The 18,441-nt window shown below is 41.8% G+C and overlaps 1 protein-coding gene across 1 annotated transcript in view; it reads left to right on the top strand.

Moving 5' to 3' along the window:
• Window positions 1–1,817: 1,817 nt before the first annotated feature.
• Window positions 1,818–18,441, top strand: part of LOC114145192 (B-cell lymphoma/leukemia 11A-like) — a 45,432-nt gene continuing 28,808 nt past the window's right edge. Inside the window, exons 1-2 of the mRNA XM_028018653.1 lie at window positions 1,818–2,376; window positions 6,377–6,772. Of these exons, the coding sequence (XP_027874454.1) occupies window positions 2,322–2,376; window positions 6,377–6,772 (451 nt within the window). The 5' untranslated portion in view covers window positions 1,818–2,321. The remainder of the gene's footprint in view (window positions 2,377–6,376; window positions 6,773–18,441) is intronic.

Genomic DNA, 18,441 nt, shown 5'->3' with positions numbered 1-18,441 from the left:
ATAAGACATTAACGATATATATATATAAAGTTGTGCTTATTGTAGAATTGAACGTAAATCTAACTCTAGACACTAGATGGTGCCACAGTACTGAGCTGCACAGCGCATGCGACATCAAACTCAGTTGAGTGACTTCCTTAATGGCGTGCGTTTACTTGTCAAACAGGCCATTGGGTTCACAAAGACATTAAGGAAAGAAACAGGATATAATAAATCACCACAAAGGTCAGGTTGAAACAAGACAACAGAACTGCAGTCAGGACTGAATGGTTTCATTTTTTTCACTTATGTATAAAGTGTTTGATCTTTTGTAATGCTTCCCACTAATTACCCACTAATTATTATTAAACAATGTAATTTTGTGGGTAAGGATGTCTTAATGATACTACAATCAAGTTTACTTTACGACTTTTCTGTCAGCATTTGTTGAATGTTAGATGAGGAGATACTCTAACCAGGAATGCCACAATTTATTTCTTTACTTCATAAAAATGTAATTTTTTTAGACATGTAAATGACGTAAAACTCCTTCACAAAGCAATAGCTAATGGATGCAAGGCGACGTCTCGGGTTTTGGAACTTTTTAATAAGTATTTTTGTAATAAAAATAGTTCCTTATTTGCAATCAAAAATATAAAAGAAGGTATTTCCATGCAAACTTAATGGATTTTTCACTCATAATTAAAATGGCAATAATATTGCCTATATTGTTATGGAAATATAGTTAATATAGTTATAATGTTACTGTCATTGCTCATTCGTATTCATATTATTATTGGTGTTATTCAGAAAAAAATTACAGTATATACAATACTTTTTATTTATTTCTTTTTACAATGTGTATATCTTCAGTTTTTATTCTAAATGCTGCTGCATATTCAGTCCACACCTGCCTTTGCACTATAATAAATTGCTTAATACCATTGCCCTGTCATAGGCTAGACCTAATCTCATCGCCCTCTGAGGTTAGATGGATTCCAGTGACAATAAATGTATTATTATTATTCTGCATATTCATTGTATTTATTTAAGCCTCCATTCAAACACATTTAAACAACTAAGCATATCACTAAAGAAATTGCAAGTAGTGGACTCTGTATTAGTAGAAATCACAATATGACTGAATAAAAACGTATGATTTTTTTTTGTTAACGGAAATAATTTTGTTCGTTCTGCTGGATGGCAAAAAAGAAAGTAAATACATAAAATAAAATAAAACAAAAAAAGCAGAATGATTATTTTAGAACCTAAATCTTTCTTTACGTTTTTTGTATGTAATACAATAAGGAACTTGATTGAGCCCAATAGAGGAAGCTCACTTGTCACAGCAGGAAGCAAACGAACAGGAATCAAAATAAAGTAGAAAATCTCCATCCAAGCTCATATGCAAAATAAACAATAGCCTAAACTCATATCAGGTCATATTCTAAATGTTCTTGTCTAAATATATTTTGATGTTGTTTTAACGTTTTCTTCTTTTGTGAAGTGTCACGCTATGCTCCGTGTTTTTTTTAAATTATTATTATTTTATTTCTAATATGATGATTTTTTTCTTTCACCTCTTAGTTCTAACAAAACAAGAATCCGGATAGATCTGATCAAGAAATCAATAATACATGCTTGTTTCTTATAATTAGTGTTGAGAGAAATCTAATGATAGTAAAAGAAGCACATTTCGGTGTTCATGCGTTCTGCTCTGTAATTTACATACATGCTGCATATTCACATGAGCGTAATAGCTGAGTTTGTCCTCCACTACATCCACGCTGCGCAGCCTCCCTGCTCCATGCGTCCTGTAGTGGTCCTTCCCCTCTCCCGTAGCCCAGCCCCCTTGATCTCCTTCGTCCACTGGTATGTTTGGGGTGTCTCTCTCTCTCTCTCTCTCTTTTCCATAGGTAGTCAATAATGAGTGTCCATTGGTTTTTATTAGGCTTGCCCCCCTGCCTCCCTCCCACAGGCCTGCTTCGCCCAGCCCATGTTTTCTATGTCCACCTCCTGACGTTCAAGTTCGCAGGAACGTCACGTCCGCACTTGAACTTGCAGCTCAGAGGGGGGTTTCGCCGTATACCCCCATCACTCTCTTTCTCTGTTTCTCTCTCTCTCCCTCTTTGGAGGAAAAAGTCATGAAGAGCTCCACACAGCCCGTCGCGCGTTACGCATCCCGCTCCGTCTGATCCGCAGCTCTCCTTCTGCTTTTTGTCCCTCTTCTGCCTTCATCCGGATGACAGACGCATCAATGAAGATTTTCTCATTTGGAGTGTACCTCGAAGGGACGGATTTCCCAATGTGAACTCAGCTGAGAAGCCCCCGCCGAACCGACCATGTCTCGCCGCAAGCAAGGCAAACCCCTGCACTTGAGCAAACGGGAGTTTTCGCGTAAGTGGGAATATTTTGCCTCTCGGTTTTTATTCTAACCCGTGAGGGATATACTAATCGTTCGGTTGTGTTTCCCCCCCAAATACAACTTCCTTGGATCGTTTTTATAGCTACATGGTTTGCGAACACACGCATTTTCACTTAGACACAGGTCTCCATAAAAACGTGGAACCTCCTGGGTGAAAAAGTTCTGACTTGAACCTCCAAGCAGAGTTCGTTGGTCATTAAGGTTTGTTTCGCCATTAAAGGGCATGCATTAGCTTTATTGCCAGAGACCTTTGCCTGCATGTGAAGGCAGCGCAGGCTTTAGTTGCGGACATTCGCTCCCAACTTCCAGTGTGAAGCTTCCAATGTCACCCAACAACTTCAGCCTAGATTGCGATTTATCTGACCGCAATGAAACATTTAAAGGTGTTTGCGTTAGTTTGGACACAAGGAAGTACAGTGTTGTGTTTACATACCCACATGCCAACAGCGCGGGGGAACGGTCTGTGCCGAACAGAAAAAAAGAAAGAGTGCAGTTTCCTCTTAACAGACGATGTTATTACGCAGTTCAATAGACTAGCATTGGGTTATAAAGTGTGACAAATAATAATATGTAAAGAAAAATGTCACTTAGCGCTCTGACTTGTCACAGAAATGCCCTTTTGCGCGCGCGCGCTGTGCATTGATGTGACTCGCGGATCAGCTTTTACGCGCTGCAACAGATTCATTTACGCAGTAAAATAAGTCTTATAGGTATGAATGACAGCAAGAAGGCAAGAGGCGTCTCATCAGCTCGCTCTTTGAGTATCAGTGATGAGGAAGACACACACACGCACACGCACCCCCTCACACACACTCAGACACAGGGTCTAAGTTGGTGTCGGCGATCAGGAGAGCTTGGATTTCGTTTGACTTTACTTAGAGCCATTGTTGATGTCCATGCCTCCGTAACTTTCCGTCGCAATCAATTATGAGTTGTTCTGCTTAATGCAAAACACACACAGTTGAGTGGTAATTGGAGAAAGGGTGTAGCCAGTTGGGGGCGCACTGTGATTGAGGTCCTATACGGTGGCTGGGGGACGGAGGTCGGTTGGGAGGGGGCACCAAACATGAACTTCACCTGCTTCATCCGTGTCCTTCTTAACCTGGAACTTGCGAAGGGTCGTTTTTTGTTGTTGTTGTTGTTGGCAGTATGGAAGAGGGGGGTCAGGATCTCACCTTATGATTTCTTATTTTAACATTATTTATTCATATTTTTTTTATTTCTCTTTTTCTACCCTTCACATCATGCCTCCACTAAATGTCCTTCTCCCCCTAGAAAACTGTGACGGCAGGATAATGATACTCCTAAATCTTTGTTGTGGCTTTAATCTGAAGATCATAGTTGCCCCCATCTGTCCATCTCCTTGAAGACTTTCTGGAGGCGCCCCTGATTGTTTTGCGCTATTGTGACCAATCAGGAAGCTAATAGTTGCTTTATTCCAAGAAAACAAGTGAAAAGAATGATAGAAGCATACCTGCGTCTGGTGAATTCATTTAAAAACGTGCTAAGAAATCCCTCCCCGCCCCCTTTGGCATTTTCATGAAACGAGTGGAATGAAGTTATTGATCCACTGTTGTTTAAGGGTGTCACGTTGGCCTAAAAATAGGGAAGTAAAAAAAAAAAAGAAAGAGGCTAAATGATTTCCCTGATAATCAAACAGACGAGCTGCAGCAGCGGTCCAGTGGGACATGTTGGCCTAAACTACTTAAAATTCTGGCACAGTGAGAGATGTCTGGAAAAAAAAAAAAGGTTTTCATTTACATCACTCTTGCTTGGCTTCAAAATGAGATTATTTAGTTTGGAAGAAAGAGAAATGTTTCCATCTACCCCATCCTCACACACCTTCGCCAGCGTCCGCAGCACAAACCGGTTTAGATAAGCCTCAGTAAAATAGGGGGCCGCATTCCTTCATCTTTAATGCAGTTGAACGTACAACTAACGGGGCCTATCTTGCATACAGTCCCTCACCACCTTCTCATCTGACCCGAAACAGAATTAGAGGTTGAAGCGGCAAGAATTCATCACATCTTATCGCAACATCCCAGTTGGGGCGCCTGATGTCGTTTACCATGTGGCTAGAATATTTCTTTTTAAATGCTCCCTCTCCCTCCTCTCTTCTATCTGTCTCTCTCTCTCTCTCTGTCAGTACTTCAGGGACCTACTCCACATCCAACCCCTCAATGTCTAACCTTGGTTCACAAGATCCCAGCACTTTTAACGAAATGGGGTCCAATCATCTTGAACTCAAATTAGAATCTATTTTTTGATTCTCAGAGGTGTTAGGTTCATTAAAAAAGCAAGATTGGCAGCACAATAAAGAGGGTCAAGCAACTTAATCGTTTGACTGCTGCCAGCAAGCTGAACGTGTCAGTCCTTATCGAAGGGAGGCTGTGTTGCTCTTTTCTTATCTTTCCTCTTTTGCTATTTCTTTTTTTTTTTAAAAAGTCACATTTTAAATCCTGACCATATTCTTTCAGATGTCTGCCATAGTGCACTGTAGACATAGTCATTCACTTGTTGTCACATTTAAAGTGTTTTGGAAAAATGCTCATTTCCTCTTGAGCTTTCTTGCATTTTGCTGAGTAACGTTTAGAAACCTCAATAGATTTTTGGATCTACAAAACGTGACTACAATTGTTGCCCGTTCTTTGGAAAATACTTCGAGCTTAGTTGAAATGGACATGGAGCATCTGTGAGCATCGGATTTCAAATGTTGAACACAGATACATGACTGGACTTTGACTGGGCCATTCTAACGCTTGAAAATGTTCTGATCTAAACATTTCCATCATAGCTGTGGCTGTTAGGGTCATTATTCTGTTGTTTTCCCACTTCAGGTCATTTGGCGCCTCTAACAGGCTTTCCTCCATCTTCCATCCACTCTGACCAGCTAAAGATTTGTTAGTATTAGGAGTGGCAAGATGGCCTTATTTTATATGGCCATCTTTAGTTCATCCTCCATTACCATTCCTTGTCAGGTTATGCGGATAGCCATGTTTTAGAAGGTTTCCAAGTTTTGCCCAAACACATTTGTTTTTCTGCTGGTGGATTGAATAGTTCTTTCTCCCTGATATGTCCCGAGAAAGAACAGAGAGATTCTTGAATTTTGTTTGTCAATGTTCTCCAACAAACTGCTGAGGTCTTCGCAGAACAGCTGGATTTATACTGAGATCAGAGTGCAGCTGGACAAATTAGGTCATTCTGAGGGTAACTGGGTGCGCTTGATTTTATTTAGGGCCATCATACAGAGGAGGGCAAGTCACGCCACACATTATTATTTGTAAATAATTTTGAAAACAATGTATTGTTTTGCTTCCACTTCACAATAATATCCTAAGATGGTAAAGCTAAAATGTGAAAGTTTTATATAAATTATGTATCTGTTAAAACTGTCACTGTATTGTGACAATAAAAATTGAGCTCCTTTGCCTTCTCCCAGTTCTCCTACTAACTACGGAAATACACAGAAAAAACAGTCAGAGTCAGAAGGAGTGTCTTCGTGCTGTCAATCATGCTAGTATACATGCTGCTCACATTCTCCTCCTCACTCTGCTATGCGGTAGCTTTTTCCTGACAGCTGAGTCTGTCATGTAAGCTCTAACCTGTAACTAACCTGACAAAACAGTTTTCCTGGAATGATCAGTTGTGTCTCTGCATTGAGCAGCAAGTACACAACGTTGATTGCTGACACTAAGACCCTCCTCCTGATTCTGGTTGGTTGTTTTTGCGGTGCATTATTTTCACATCACTGTAGTAGCTCAGGGAGGAGGTCATTTCTTTCATAGATTATGTATCTCATACCACACTGTCAGGACATAGTGACAGTTTCAACAAATATGTAAAAAGCTGATAGTTTTAAATAAATTTTACATACTGGTTCTTTAAGAAGTATAAATACTTTCTCGTGTCACACTTTACCTGCAGTCTCGCTGCTTCTGTTACCAACATCCTCTGTTTTGTCTGCTTATCCAGCTGAGCCACCCTCAGGTGTTTTAGCCGAAGAAGACTCTCAGGACTCCCCCAGGCTGGGTGTGGCTGACGACGAGCCCCTGAAAGGGGATCCAGACCTGCTCACCTGCGGCCAGTGCCACACCCGCTTCCCCCTGGCCGACATCCTGCTGTTCATCGAGCACAAACGGAGGCAGTGCCACGGCAGCCTCTGCTTGGACAAACCTCTGGACAGGCCGCCATCCTCGCCGCTTGCCTCGCCCCTCTCCACGTCCTCGTCTCACTCTCGAAGCCAGCAGCAGCAGCACCCACGGAGAGCGCGTCACCCAGTGGAGGTGGCCATACAGGTGTCGTCTCTGGAAGAGGATTGCTTATCTGCGCCCTTGCAAGGAATAATCCCCAAGCAGGAGAATGTCACAGGTAAACACACTGGTAGCTTGAGCTGGGTACCTTGACAGAGGCTGCAGCTTCCAGGGTTCACACCAGAGGAAAACAAACACGACCTGGGATTTGCTTGGTTTGCTTCTTGTAATTGGGATGTTTGAAAATCAGCTTAAGCAGGGAGGAAAACAGATCTCTTGCTACGTTTCACGAGCTGCAAAGTTTCCCAGCTGTGTCACGAAACTAAATGAAGACCAGATATCCTGAAAATGAAGGAAACATTTGCAGATGATGAAAAAGACAAATGTAGTCAGACAAAGAGACAAATCCTGAGAAGGGGAGCTTAGGCTGAAAGAAGAGATGAGTTTCTGTCGGTTTGTCCTGCATCTCAGATCCTCAAATCCCGGCGACAGATATTCTCTCTCATGTGGCGCTCAGCGATGTATCTCTATCCCTTACTGGCTTATTACACTGTCATAGAGCATCTCTCTTACCCTCAAATATGTGCCTGCAGAAGCTCACTCTGGTTCTAAAATTAAAAAGCGATGGAGAAGAATGTAATTATCTGTCAGCGAAGAAGTGTTTATTTGAGGAACTCTACAGCCACTAATTGTCAGTGTTTTTCTTGATTTGAAGTAATTAAGGACTTCTTAAGCCGGCTAGTTGGTTTGCTTGGTGTCCACGGGGGCTAAATGAGGCTGCAGTGAAAACACGAATTGCTGTGCAAACAAGCATACATCCCTCATGGCCGGTTTTTCTTACACAGCGGGCTTTGATTTCAAGCAGCGCGTTCAGACATTTTTCCCTTCCCTTTAACGAAGGCCGATAGCGCGTGCCAGGTTGTGCTGATTGTCTGGACGGTTGTCATTTATTTGATGCCAGCGGAGGCTAGACGCCGGGTGGGCGCGCCATCGTTTTGCTCTCCTGTTCGGCGTTGGACAGCAATCGCAGAAGGCCTTTTTGGTAGAGAGCGACTGTCAGTCAGTTCTCCCCCCTGTGACACAGAATGACCACTGTTTGTTCGTTAACAGTTTGTTAAACATCTGTGTCCCCCCCCACACACACACACACACACAGCGACACATCTGACATGCCTTTTGGCTGTGTCAGCTGTTCAAACATGCATTTCTTTGCTCATTTAGATCTTCATGCAGTGTAGTTCACATGATATCATAAGGTCACTAGCATTGTGAACAGAGCGTTATTTATGGGACTTAGAAAGTATTTGGACTTCGTGTAACAGCAGAGCCTGTCCAAGGCCACATAGAGCCCTATACTAAATTTTATTTATTGATGGCTTCAACCTACTATTTTTTATATCATCTACGTTTAAATATTGTTACAATACAACTGTGATCATTGCTACAGTTTACAACAGCAAAGTAATATAACTCATTCAAATGCATAGCATTTTTTTCTGTTCAACTTAGCTAAAATCTAGAGTTAGGTTTTCTTCTTATAATGTCAAGTAAACACAGGCCTGTTACCAGCCTCAAGGTTCATCCTGGATTCGAAAAATGTCAGTTTTAGTGTACCAGTCCTGGGGTTTAAAGAGCTTCTGTTGCACTCTAAAAAAAATGTGACTTGAGTTTTCTCTTTAGTACGACGCATATAGTAGTACAGTTCTCCCCTCTCTCACCTGCTGCTACACACTGCCAGTCTGCTGGCTGAAAGAAGGGTTATTTACTTAGACTAAAAACAGAACTGCTGTGGAAACCTATGGAGATCAATATATTACTCTTATTATGGCTGTAGAAGGTCTGACCGGCAGCCCAAATGCATGCTGGGAACCAGAACAAATAGCCCTACTCATGATTATTACCTTTTTATACTTTGAGTGTTACTTTCAAATTATTTTAACTGTAAGAATCAGACTGTGTGTTTTAGCTCCAGTTGGAATAATTATTGCTTTTCTATTTTTAATAAATCATTTTGTCATTTTTGTTATTTTCATGGTAATAACATGATACTGCTCACACTGTAAAAATCTTGCATCACCCCCATGACATTTACTTTTGACGTTTAAGTGTCATGAGGACAGACAGAGCATAAAGACCAGTTTGTCTGCTTCTAAAAGAAAAAGAAAAATATCTTCCTCGCTGAAGTTACACTGATATGTATTTTGGATGTAAAGTGAGACACCACTGACGTCTTGTTTGTGTAAAAAAAAAAGAAGTAAACCTGATTTTTTGAGAATTTTAGTGCTTTTAGGATTTCCCATTCCTCATTAGCTCATACTTTCATCTGGCTCTGAGTGACTGTCAGGATTAGCTTGAGTACATTTTTGGAGGGGTACGTCAGCCTCAGCTTCTTTATTTTATTACATTTCAGGTAAAAAAAAAAAGAAAGAAATGCTGATCAGCAAATAAATAAAGCCATAGAAATAATAGCCATAGGGCTATTTGTTCAGAATATGTGTGCAGAACAGACAGCAGATGCATATGAGCCGGGCCCCTCCACTGCTGCCGTCGCCTCCACCACCACCACCACCTCTACTTTCTGCATCCAAGATTGATGGATGAAGACTGGCAGTGCCAGTGAGCCACCTCGCGCTTCATATGCTTGCTGCCATGTTCTTTCACCCCTTCTCAGTTAGAGTATGACACTGAGCTGAGGCATCTCAATACATACTGTTCCTACACTTGCTTCATTCTCACTCCATTCCAGGAGAGTGCATAATATGCTGCAGCCCTGCACTTGAAAGTGGCCCCTTGTGCTCCTCACCCTCCTCCTGACCTGTCATTTGACACAGATAGATTTCCATATGGACAGCAGTTTATAAACGCGATGGCGCTTGGTTTAGGCTGAGAAAGGAGGCTGCTAGACTCAGAGGGTGCCGACACCCAGGGGACGACTGAACCTGAAGGTGGGGGATGTAGGGTGAGGGTAGAACGGGACGTCAGAATAAGGGGGCTCATTCTGCAATAGACCCGGAGCCGGAGAGGAGATGTGCCTTTCCTTCTCTGTCTAGGGGACAGCTGAGGCTGTCTGGGAGTCCTCTGACTGCAGCTGGGGCCGGGGTCTGCTGTCTAGAGCTGCGAGCCGTTAGCTGAGGGCAAAGCAGCCTGCACGCCGTCATTTGCATGATAAACAATTTAAGATATGCATAGGGACATTGGAGCTTGTCTGCAGATTATGAATGGCCCAGAAAGAAAGCAGATGATGGCTTCTCAACCTGAGATATATTAGTGCTGAATGGAAGCAACCAGGTTAGCAACCATATTAAAGAAGGGATAAGGATTAAATTAACTTTACTCTTTTATAATTTTTTTTACATGTTTGTTAAAACTGTCACTATGTTGCAATAGTGTAATATGAGACAGATAACCTGTGAAAAAAAATCAAGCTCCTCCAGCTCTTCCCAGTGCTGCTATTACACTCTGGAGAAATGCACCGGTCCCAGTCAAAGACATCCAATCAGAGCCAGGAGGAGGGTCTTGGCGCTGACAGTCAACTCATGTACATGCTGCTCAATGTGTTAATGGCAGAGGAACAACTCACCATTCTAGGAAACATGTTAATCTGCCGTCATCGTCGGCCATGCTAACTACTCTGAGCATTCATGACAGACGCTGCAGTGTGCCAGAGAAAGGGACTTGGTGTGAGCAGCACGTACACAAGGAAGACTGACAGCGCTAAGACCCTCCTCCTGGCTCTGATTGGTTGTTTCAGTAGTTAGAGCACTAGAAGAAGGCAGAAGAGCTTGATTTGGTCACAGATTATCTGTCTCATACTGTCACGACATAGGGACAGTTGCAAATAATTTCAAATGCATAATTTCCACTTTTCATAATGAACCAAAACTCCCTAACAAATCCCTCAATAGATCAGAAACCCCTCAGGTGATATTGAAGCTTTGTCACTGTGCCGGCGTTCAGACCCTTCCAGTGATTCTTTAAAAAAAGTCTCCAGGAACAAATGTACAAAAAAAAAAATTCTTGTGTTATTGGAAACTTCTGGAGGCTTGTTTTTTATTTTCTCATCAAGACCGTGGATTCTGAAGCACACGAAAACAACTTTAGAGTCATTAGCAGCTAACGAGCAGTGGCCAAAATTTTACCAAACCCTTTAAAGATGGTGTAGGCTTATTCTGTGCTATTTTAACTTAGTGTTGTCTACTAAGAAGTCATTACTAGTCACCTTTGAAAACTTGATGGGGCATCTACTGCCTTTCTTACTTGAAAATAAGTGTCTCAAACATGAGTATGATAGGGCTTCAAGTTTAGAGAACACAGTTCCATGCCTAGGGCATAAAAACAGCTTGTATTTTACTTCACCATAATGGAATAAATGGGAACAGCAACAACATAGTTCTTCCCTTTAATGATAAGAGAAAAACAAAATCTCCTTGCACCCTCGTGTTTTATCTTTTTATACTGAATAACTGGAGGAAGATGCCTTTAGATTTTTTAGCCTTAAAGCTGCACAATCACACTTAAACATGTCTTATTCTTCATGTCCCACATTCTGTAATTAGCATCTCTACAACACTTTTGTCTTTGTTGGATTATATTAGAGTGACACCCCATTTTTCTGCTTATATTTGCACATCATTTTGGCTCAACTACTTATCCCTCACAGCATTAGCACCTTTTACATTCTCGCTAGCGTAGCCACATGTGTTAATGAGGCCACTGTAGCTGTGCCAATCGACCAAAATGTCACACTTTGACTCCTTCGTGCGAGCTGCCTCCATTGTAACCTGGACGCCGAATCGATACTGAGTCAATTATGGCAGCCACCTATTCCCCTCCTCTCTTTCCTCCCCTTTCCATATGGAGGAAAACACCGTAACAACGGAGCTGTATTTCTTAGCTCAATTGCTTCCAGCTTTCTGGCTGTGTGTAGTCGGACACAAAGGTGTTTAGGAGGCTCTGTGCTGGCACTTTGCCACCTTTCTCCACCTTCTCTTCCCTGGCCACATGCATCTACATGGGGTATCGCTCAGGCAGAACCTGGGGGTGAGCGGTGCGTTTCACAAGAGAGTGTGTGAGCTGGGGGGTTGGCTGGAGGGGCTCCTTAGCTGTGATATCCTGTCCTGTGTATGTGTGCGGAGGCATATGGTGGGGTATCATGCAAGTTTACATGCTGTGCCTTTGTTTCGGTGATCACTTTAATTGATACTGAAAAGGCACAGATGCATGCTGCTGTAATTATTGGACACCAGCTAATATTTGAGCATAAGCGCTCCTTTGTCTGTGAGAACTGACTCTAATTTGATCGCACAGTCGCTTTGGGCTCTGATAAGATCAGTCCTATTTTTGTCTCGGCTAAGTTTTAATGGAGGTGAACGGGAATGGTTTTTGAGGATGAATTTTTCATAAAGGACATTTTTGTATTCCGAAGCCGAGCTCCAAACACCCACAAATGTTGTCGGAGGAGATTTGTCGGCCTTTGTTGTTGGATTAAATGCTAGAGCCTCTGACTGCATTTAAGAGCCGAAGATGTTTACATATTGAGTGCGGATGTGGTGTTAATGCCCGCGTGTGTATGAGTGTGGGTTTTGACCACTTAAACGGTTTATGGCTTTGTTGGTTTGTGTGAGCGGCAAGGAAAAAAGAAAGCATGTGCGTCGCTCTGTTTGTTAAAGCTTTACTACCCTGGGCGTGCAGGCTGAACATGAAAGCGTCTTTGACTTGGCAAGCCTTGCCTGAGGACACCTCTCTGTGGACCATGCCAGGCCAGACTTGGCACACAGCGGTGGGCTTGAAACACTGGCTGGGCTTAACTATGTGTGTGCAAGTCAGAGTAGGTATATCTGTTTTGTGGATCCGTGAGGGAAAACGTACAGTGAGGGGGAAGACACTCACTGTACGTGTGCGCGCGTGTGTGTATGAACGACAGCAGGAAGGTAGGTAGGTGCTGGAGTGCGTGTGCGTTTGTACGTGCGTGTGCCGTCCTCTCTGGAGCGGGGGCTCCTGGCTCGGGCTTTCTGTGTCTCTGTTTGTCTTCTAACAACCCCAGCACCAGCGCCTCGGGCCATTCAGGTGGAGACTAGTTGAAGTATGCACACAAACACAGATTCACACAAACACAAGCACACTCTGCACAAAAGGAGGCTCATGCTAGTGCACTCACTGACACAAATCTGCTTGACGAACACAACGTGCGCTCGTTTTAGGAAGTTACACTCGCGCACACATGCGGCATCTGAGGAACTCCCGCCTGCGAACCTGTGTTTTGTCTAGAATAAATGTGTTGCGGGAGAGGCCCCATGATGCGATGTGAGCTGATGAGATGTGTCAGAAACATACGATCCTTATTTTAAACCACCCCCCACCCGTTTCTGACCCAACCCCCCTCTTACATCTCGTAGCGCTCCGCTGGTTTGCCTGCGGGAACTGGAAACTGAAAGTTTTGGCTACATTAGCGTGTCTGCACCTCTTAAAGGCTTCCAACTTCCACCCTAGTGCTCATTCTCACTCTCGCAGACTTGGCCGCAGAGCCAGTTGGAACAAACATGCGCCGCGTCTCTCTCTGTCCCCTCTACCTACTGTTGGACTAAGATGCACAAGAGAAAAAGCCTTGTTTGTCCACGGTCTCGTCACATAAGATGAAAAAAAGCAATCCTCAGAATTGAGCGTGTCCTGCCGCTGTCTTGTCAATAGCGTGGCAGGCAGTCACATCCGTGGGTCAGGGGTCATCTGACAGTGTCAGGGCTCGTCATGCCAGCCCCTCCCTTCCACGCTGGTTTGACCACCTGCAGGTTAATGACTGTATTTTTAGACAGAACAGAAACAGAGAAGAAAAACGTGGCTTTGATGCAGCTGCAGCTCAGGAAGTGACTGATCAGAGCAAGAAGGACAGACATGATATTTTAGGAAGGCAGATTAGTTTGAGGTGGGAAAAAGAAAAGATTTTGAGACGAATCAGATTGAACTTTTTGTTTTGTTTTTAAAAGAAACATTCTCATCAGTCTTCAAGTCCTCAAGTAGATGAAGAAACTAGACATCTGCTTAATTTCTTGCTCTGTAACCCTGTAAAACTTTCTAACCAGTCAAGCCACGACAAGTTTATTTGCATATGTTACTCGTCTCTACTTATAGTGACGAATATAACAAATGATGTTTTGTTTTTCCGTTTTTTTTTTTCTTCTTCTTACGACTTTCCGCTTTCCCTTGATCTTGGAGAGCCTGTAATGACGAACAGTCAGTGAGAGAAAAAAAGGACAACCACCGTCTTCTTCCCCAAACTCTGTCTTTATTACAAATTATTGAAATTATGAAATTATTAACATTTCCTAGAACAATCACATTCCTGTGTCCTTTCTTCTGCTACAAAAAACACACACAGCCTTCACCTGTGTAAAAAAAGGTATCAACTCTCACCAATCAATCCAGAGTGCAGCGATATACATTAAAAAAACCCATTTCTCAAATAAGAGGATTAATTATGTTGAATACTGCAAGAGGGAGATGTAATAATGGACAAAACCTTAAGCTCACTCTAATGTGTTTTCAATAACTACTGTCCGACTGAATAAACTACAGTTTAATTGATTACATCGCAAGGGAGAAAAAGTAAAGTCTATAGTAATAATAATAATAATAACAATAATCATAATAATAATAATAATAACTCCTTTTTAACAGATAAAACAACACAATGTATCTCAGGGTACCAATGTTTAATCGGGGAGTGGAACGGAGCTAAAAAAGATACATGTAGCGATCTTCAGAACGGCCGTTATGCGACCGTTGTAGCTAAAATGTAGCTAACTGCGATCCTAACAAATCCTTTTTTTTTCTTTATTTATTTTCAATGTTTCAGCACATCTATCAATCAAATTACAAATCATATCCAAATATACATTGTTACTCCACATTTTTAACGGGGGGCAGCCCTCACCAGCTTCACACTACTAACCTGTAATGACGAACAGTCAGTGAGAGAAAAAAAGGACAACCACCGTCTTCTTCCCCAAACTCTGTCTGAAGAGCGAGGGGCGGGGCTCCTCAATTCCGGTCTCCTGGTGAGACGTTGCCCGAACCTTCGTACAAACCCATATATGTAATTAGTTGCAATACTATTAATTTCTGTGTGGTGGCGTATATTTTCTTAAACAGATTTTCTGGACTATCACCAAGTGATAATTGAATTCTCCCACTTTATGGTGTATCACACATAGCACTATTCATCCGCAGGGTCATTCAAAATGCTCCACAGCACAACAAAATAAGCAAACCAAAAAAAGTACACAAAATACATATTACTACACTGAGCATCTTGTAAAAGCATAAACCACGAGAAATAATTGCTGAATAATATATATATTTTTATTATGAATTAATTGAATTGAACAGTAACCTTTTCAGTCTTGATTTAAAGGAGCCAAACATTTTCACACGTCTCAGGTTTTCAGGAAGTTTCTTCCAGAGGTGAAGAACATAAAAAGTAAAAGCCCTTCCCTTTATTTAGTCCTGGTCTTGGGAACTCTGAAATCAATTATTTAGTGCCACCAGTAGAGTACAAATATACCATGTTCATTTTTATTTTCTCAGTTTACAGCTCTCAAATAATAGAAAATATAGTGCTATTGCCAAAATATAACTACTTAAAAATAAAATGTATTTATGCTGACTTAAATAAACTGTCTTTTAGTTTAGGTTTTTAAGCATATACCACTTTTTATAACTTAGTCATTTGAAAAACTTGCATTTTTAAATTTAGAGACTAAGTTTAAAAAACATAAATTAGGATGGAATTTTTGGGGCTAACAATAGATGAAACACACAGGTTTAAATCAAAGGTATGCATGTACTTAAATTTAACTCGTGTCTGCCGTACGTGTAGTTTTAGGGTTTAAACAAGATCAGTGGTTTCCTGTGTTAAGCGTGTAGCGAGACAGAGCATATAAAGTGTTTCCCTTCAGAGTAACTGCCTGAGGGAAAAGCAAAGCAGAGTTAAAATCAAAAAGACAGTTTTCACTAAAACTACTGTTCTTATTACTAGCTTTTTACACTTCTTTAACTTTCTACCAGGCAGCTACTTTGATTGGCCAGTGAACATTTTATTATGAAAACATTTTTTCAATTGTCAATATTACTGTATTCCTATATTTTTAGATGCTTTAATGAGGTATTTAAATGTCTATTAGCTGTATACATATTTATATATTATGCATTGAGAATGAAAAGAATAATAAAAAAAGTTTCACAAACAAGGGTTGAATGGCAGACCCCTTTTTTACAAACACCCTGCCATAACTACAAAACTAAACTAATTAAGGTGAAACAAAAGTTTTCAAAACAATGAAATAAGGTTTATTGTTCAGTTGGAAAAGCGGCATCATGTTTCGTTCTCAGTCCATGTTTCACACAGGAAGACCGTCCTATCTCGTACCTCCATTTACCTTGTTAATAACAATCAGATTCTATGTAAATACCAACCCTGTGAAAACCAGATGATAGTTTGAAGCATAACCCTGAAGTATTCACATTAAGGGTCATGCTGTCCACTTTGGTCTGGTTGGTCCACTTAGCTAAAGAAGGTTCTGGCGCAGAGAGCGTTCACAAGTACCTTAATTCAAAGACCCTGAACTATTCCTGTAAGAATGTCATCTCAAGCTATTCATATTATGACTTGTGTTTAAGGCCACAGTCCTTTGCTTTGTCCTTCTCATGCTTAATAAGACTAATCTAAGGCCACACAAAAAGCACAGTGACGAGGAATGCATGCTAGTCTAAGTATATGGATATGAGTGATTAGATTTCCTTTGGCCTAAACCAAGAGTGCCTGCATCATCTCTGTGATTGAAACTCTCAGAGCTGTTTAGCAGGAACATGCTCGAGGTTTTGTAAAATATAAATGTGCACCAGTAGTGGGATTTACACCAGTGGGGCTTCAGAAGCTGCGTTGCCTCCTAATAGTTCAAGTCAAGCCTGCATTTGATCTCGGATTCAAACCCCGCATCTTTTAAATGTTGATTAAAAGATAATGACTTGCCTTCATTCATTTTTCAACAAGTCGTAATTTAGCCATTAAAAACACTTTAGACTGTAAAAAGATTTTTTGTTGCACAGCTTTTGCTTCTACACAAAAACGTGCAATCAGGAGGTGGAGAGAAACAGACTGTCGAGAGCGCCGATGCCGATCGCGTATGCATGGGTGCATACATGCATGCACATGTGCTTATACCTTCATTTCATCCACCCCCATGCCAAACTGACCCCTGGTCCTCCTTACCATACAGACACATACATACATGCACGGTCATAAAAGCACACTCCTGTCCCAGGCACCCTTTACTTTTTGCAGGCTGAATCTCACTGATAACATACTGGCGTCCTCATTTAAATTTGAAGCGCTTCTTTAATCTTCAAAGGCCTGATTGCTTTATGAATATGCATGGACTGAGCTGACTCTCAGTTCATTACCTTGTTGTAAATTCTAATGACCATTAGGGCCCCGCACGGTAATTGCCAATTGTTTTGCATTTTTGATTAGCCCATTACTGGAGCACATTCTGAACATGTCTGCCCTGCCAGCCTGCCAGGCCACGGCAAGAAACAGCAGGAGGAGGAAGAGAGGGAGGGTGTGTGCGAGTAAGAAAGATGTGATGGGTAGTGAAATAAAGTGTAGGGAGTGTTAAATTTGAGAACTGGCTCGAGATGTTGTGGGCTGAGGAATAAAGAAGGAGATGGGGGAGTTAAAGACAATAAATGCGGAACTCGATGTTCCATAAACAAGGTCTGTCCTGGTTGTTTCGGCAGAGCTTGAGTGCAAGAGCATGTTCCTGGCTGCCTTTATGTCAGCGTGTGTATTTGTTTACTGCATACTGGGATGTCTGGATGACTGCGTGTACACATCCAAGTTTGCGTGCAGCTCTGTTCGCTGGACGGGACAGGCGGAGTACTGGGAGTGGAGAGATTCTGGTGTAGCTTCCCGATGCGCGGTGTGTCTGGGACTCATGAAAAATTGATGGCTCCTAGCAGAATGGCATTGCCCTGCTACAACTTGATAACATCTAATGGATAATTTAGCGCTCTAAAACCTGGAGGCCGCCCATTCTCCTTTAGTAGCTCGGAGAGAGCACAGCAGCTGCTGAGCTTTGGGGGCGGATGCTGTGGCTGTTTGTCAGATAGATACAGAAAAGTAACAAGAGAGAGCGAAGAGGGAGAAGGACAGATAGAAATATCTTAATGTTGGAGTAGGATAACCGGAATGCCTCAGGAAAGTTTGCGGTGTCAAAGGCTGACAGTCCCTCTGTATGAATCCGAGCTTGTAAATATTGTGACTGTGGCTCAGTGCTGTCTTGCATTCTGAAGGTTCTAGGTTTGGTTCAACTTTTTGTGCTGTCACTGGGCTTAACCCCAAGCTGCCTTCAGATCTGCGGTGTAGGAATGAGTGAATGTGGGTCTAGTGTAAGACGCTTTGAGTAGTCAGTGTGACTGGAAAAGCTTTGGAAGAAATTTTTACAATATGAAAACTTCAATTTAATATTATTTGCACAAAAACGTAGAGTTCTTTTTATACATGTTGCCATTTTATTTTGCTTTTCCAAGTAAGAAAGGCAACTAATCATAAGATAACATAAGATTTTACATTTTGCAATAAGTTTATTAAGTTAATCATTTTATCTTTAACGTGTTTGTCGCATAATCAGTGGGTTGCTGGTTCCATCAGTGAGGTGCGGTGAGGTTCATAGCTGGTGAGGCGCTGACTTAATCATAATCATATTTACAAATATAGACTCCCTGCATGTTATT

This window comes from Xiphophorus couchianus, chromosome 5 (assembly GCF_001444195.1).
Source record: "Xiphophorus couchianus chromosome 5, X_couchianus-1.0, whole genome shotgun sequence".
Lineage (NCBI taxonomy): Eukaryota > Metazoa > Chordata > Actinopteri > Cyprinodontiformes > Poeciliidae > Xiphophorus > Xiphophorus couchianus.
This window is presented reverse-complemented; position numbering and strand designations above follow the sequence as displayed.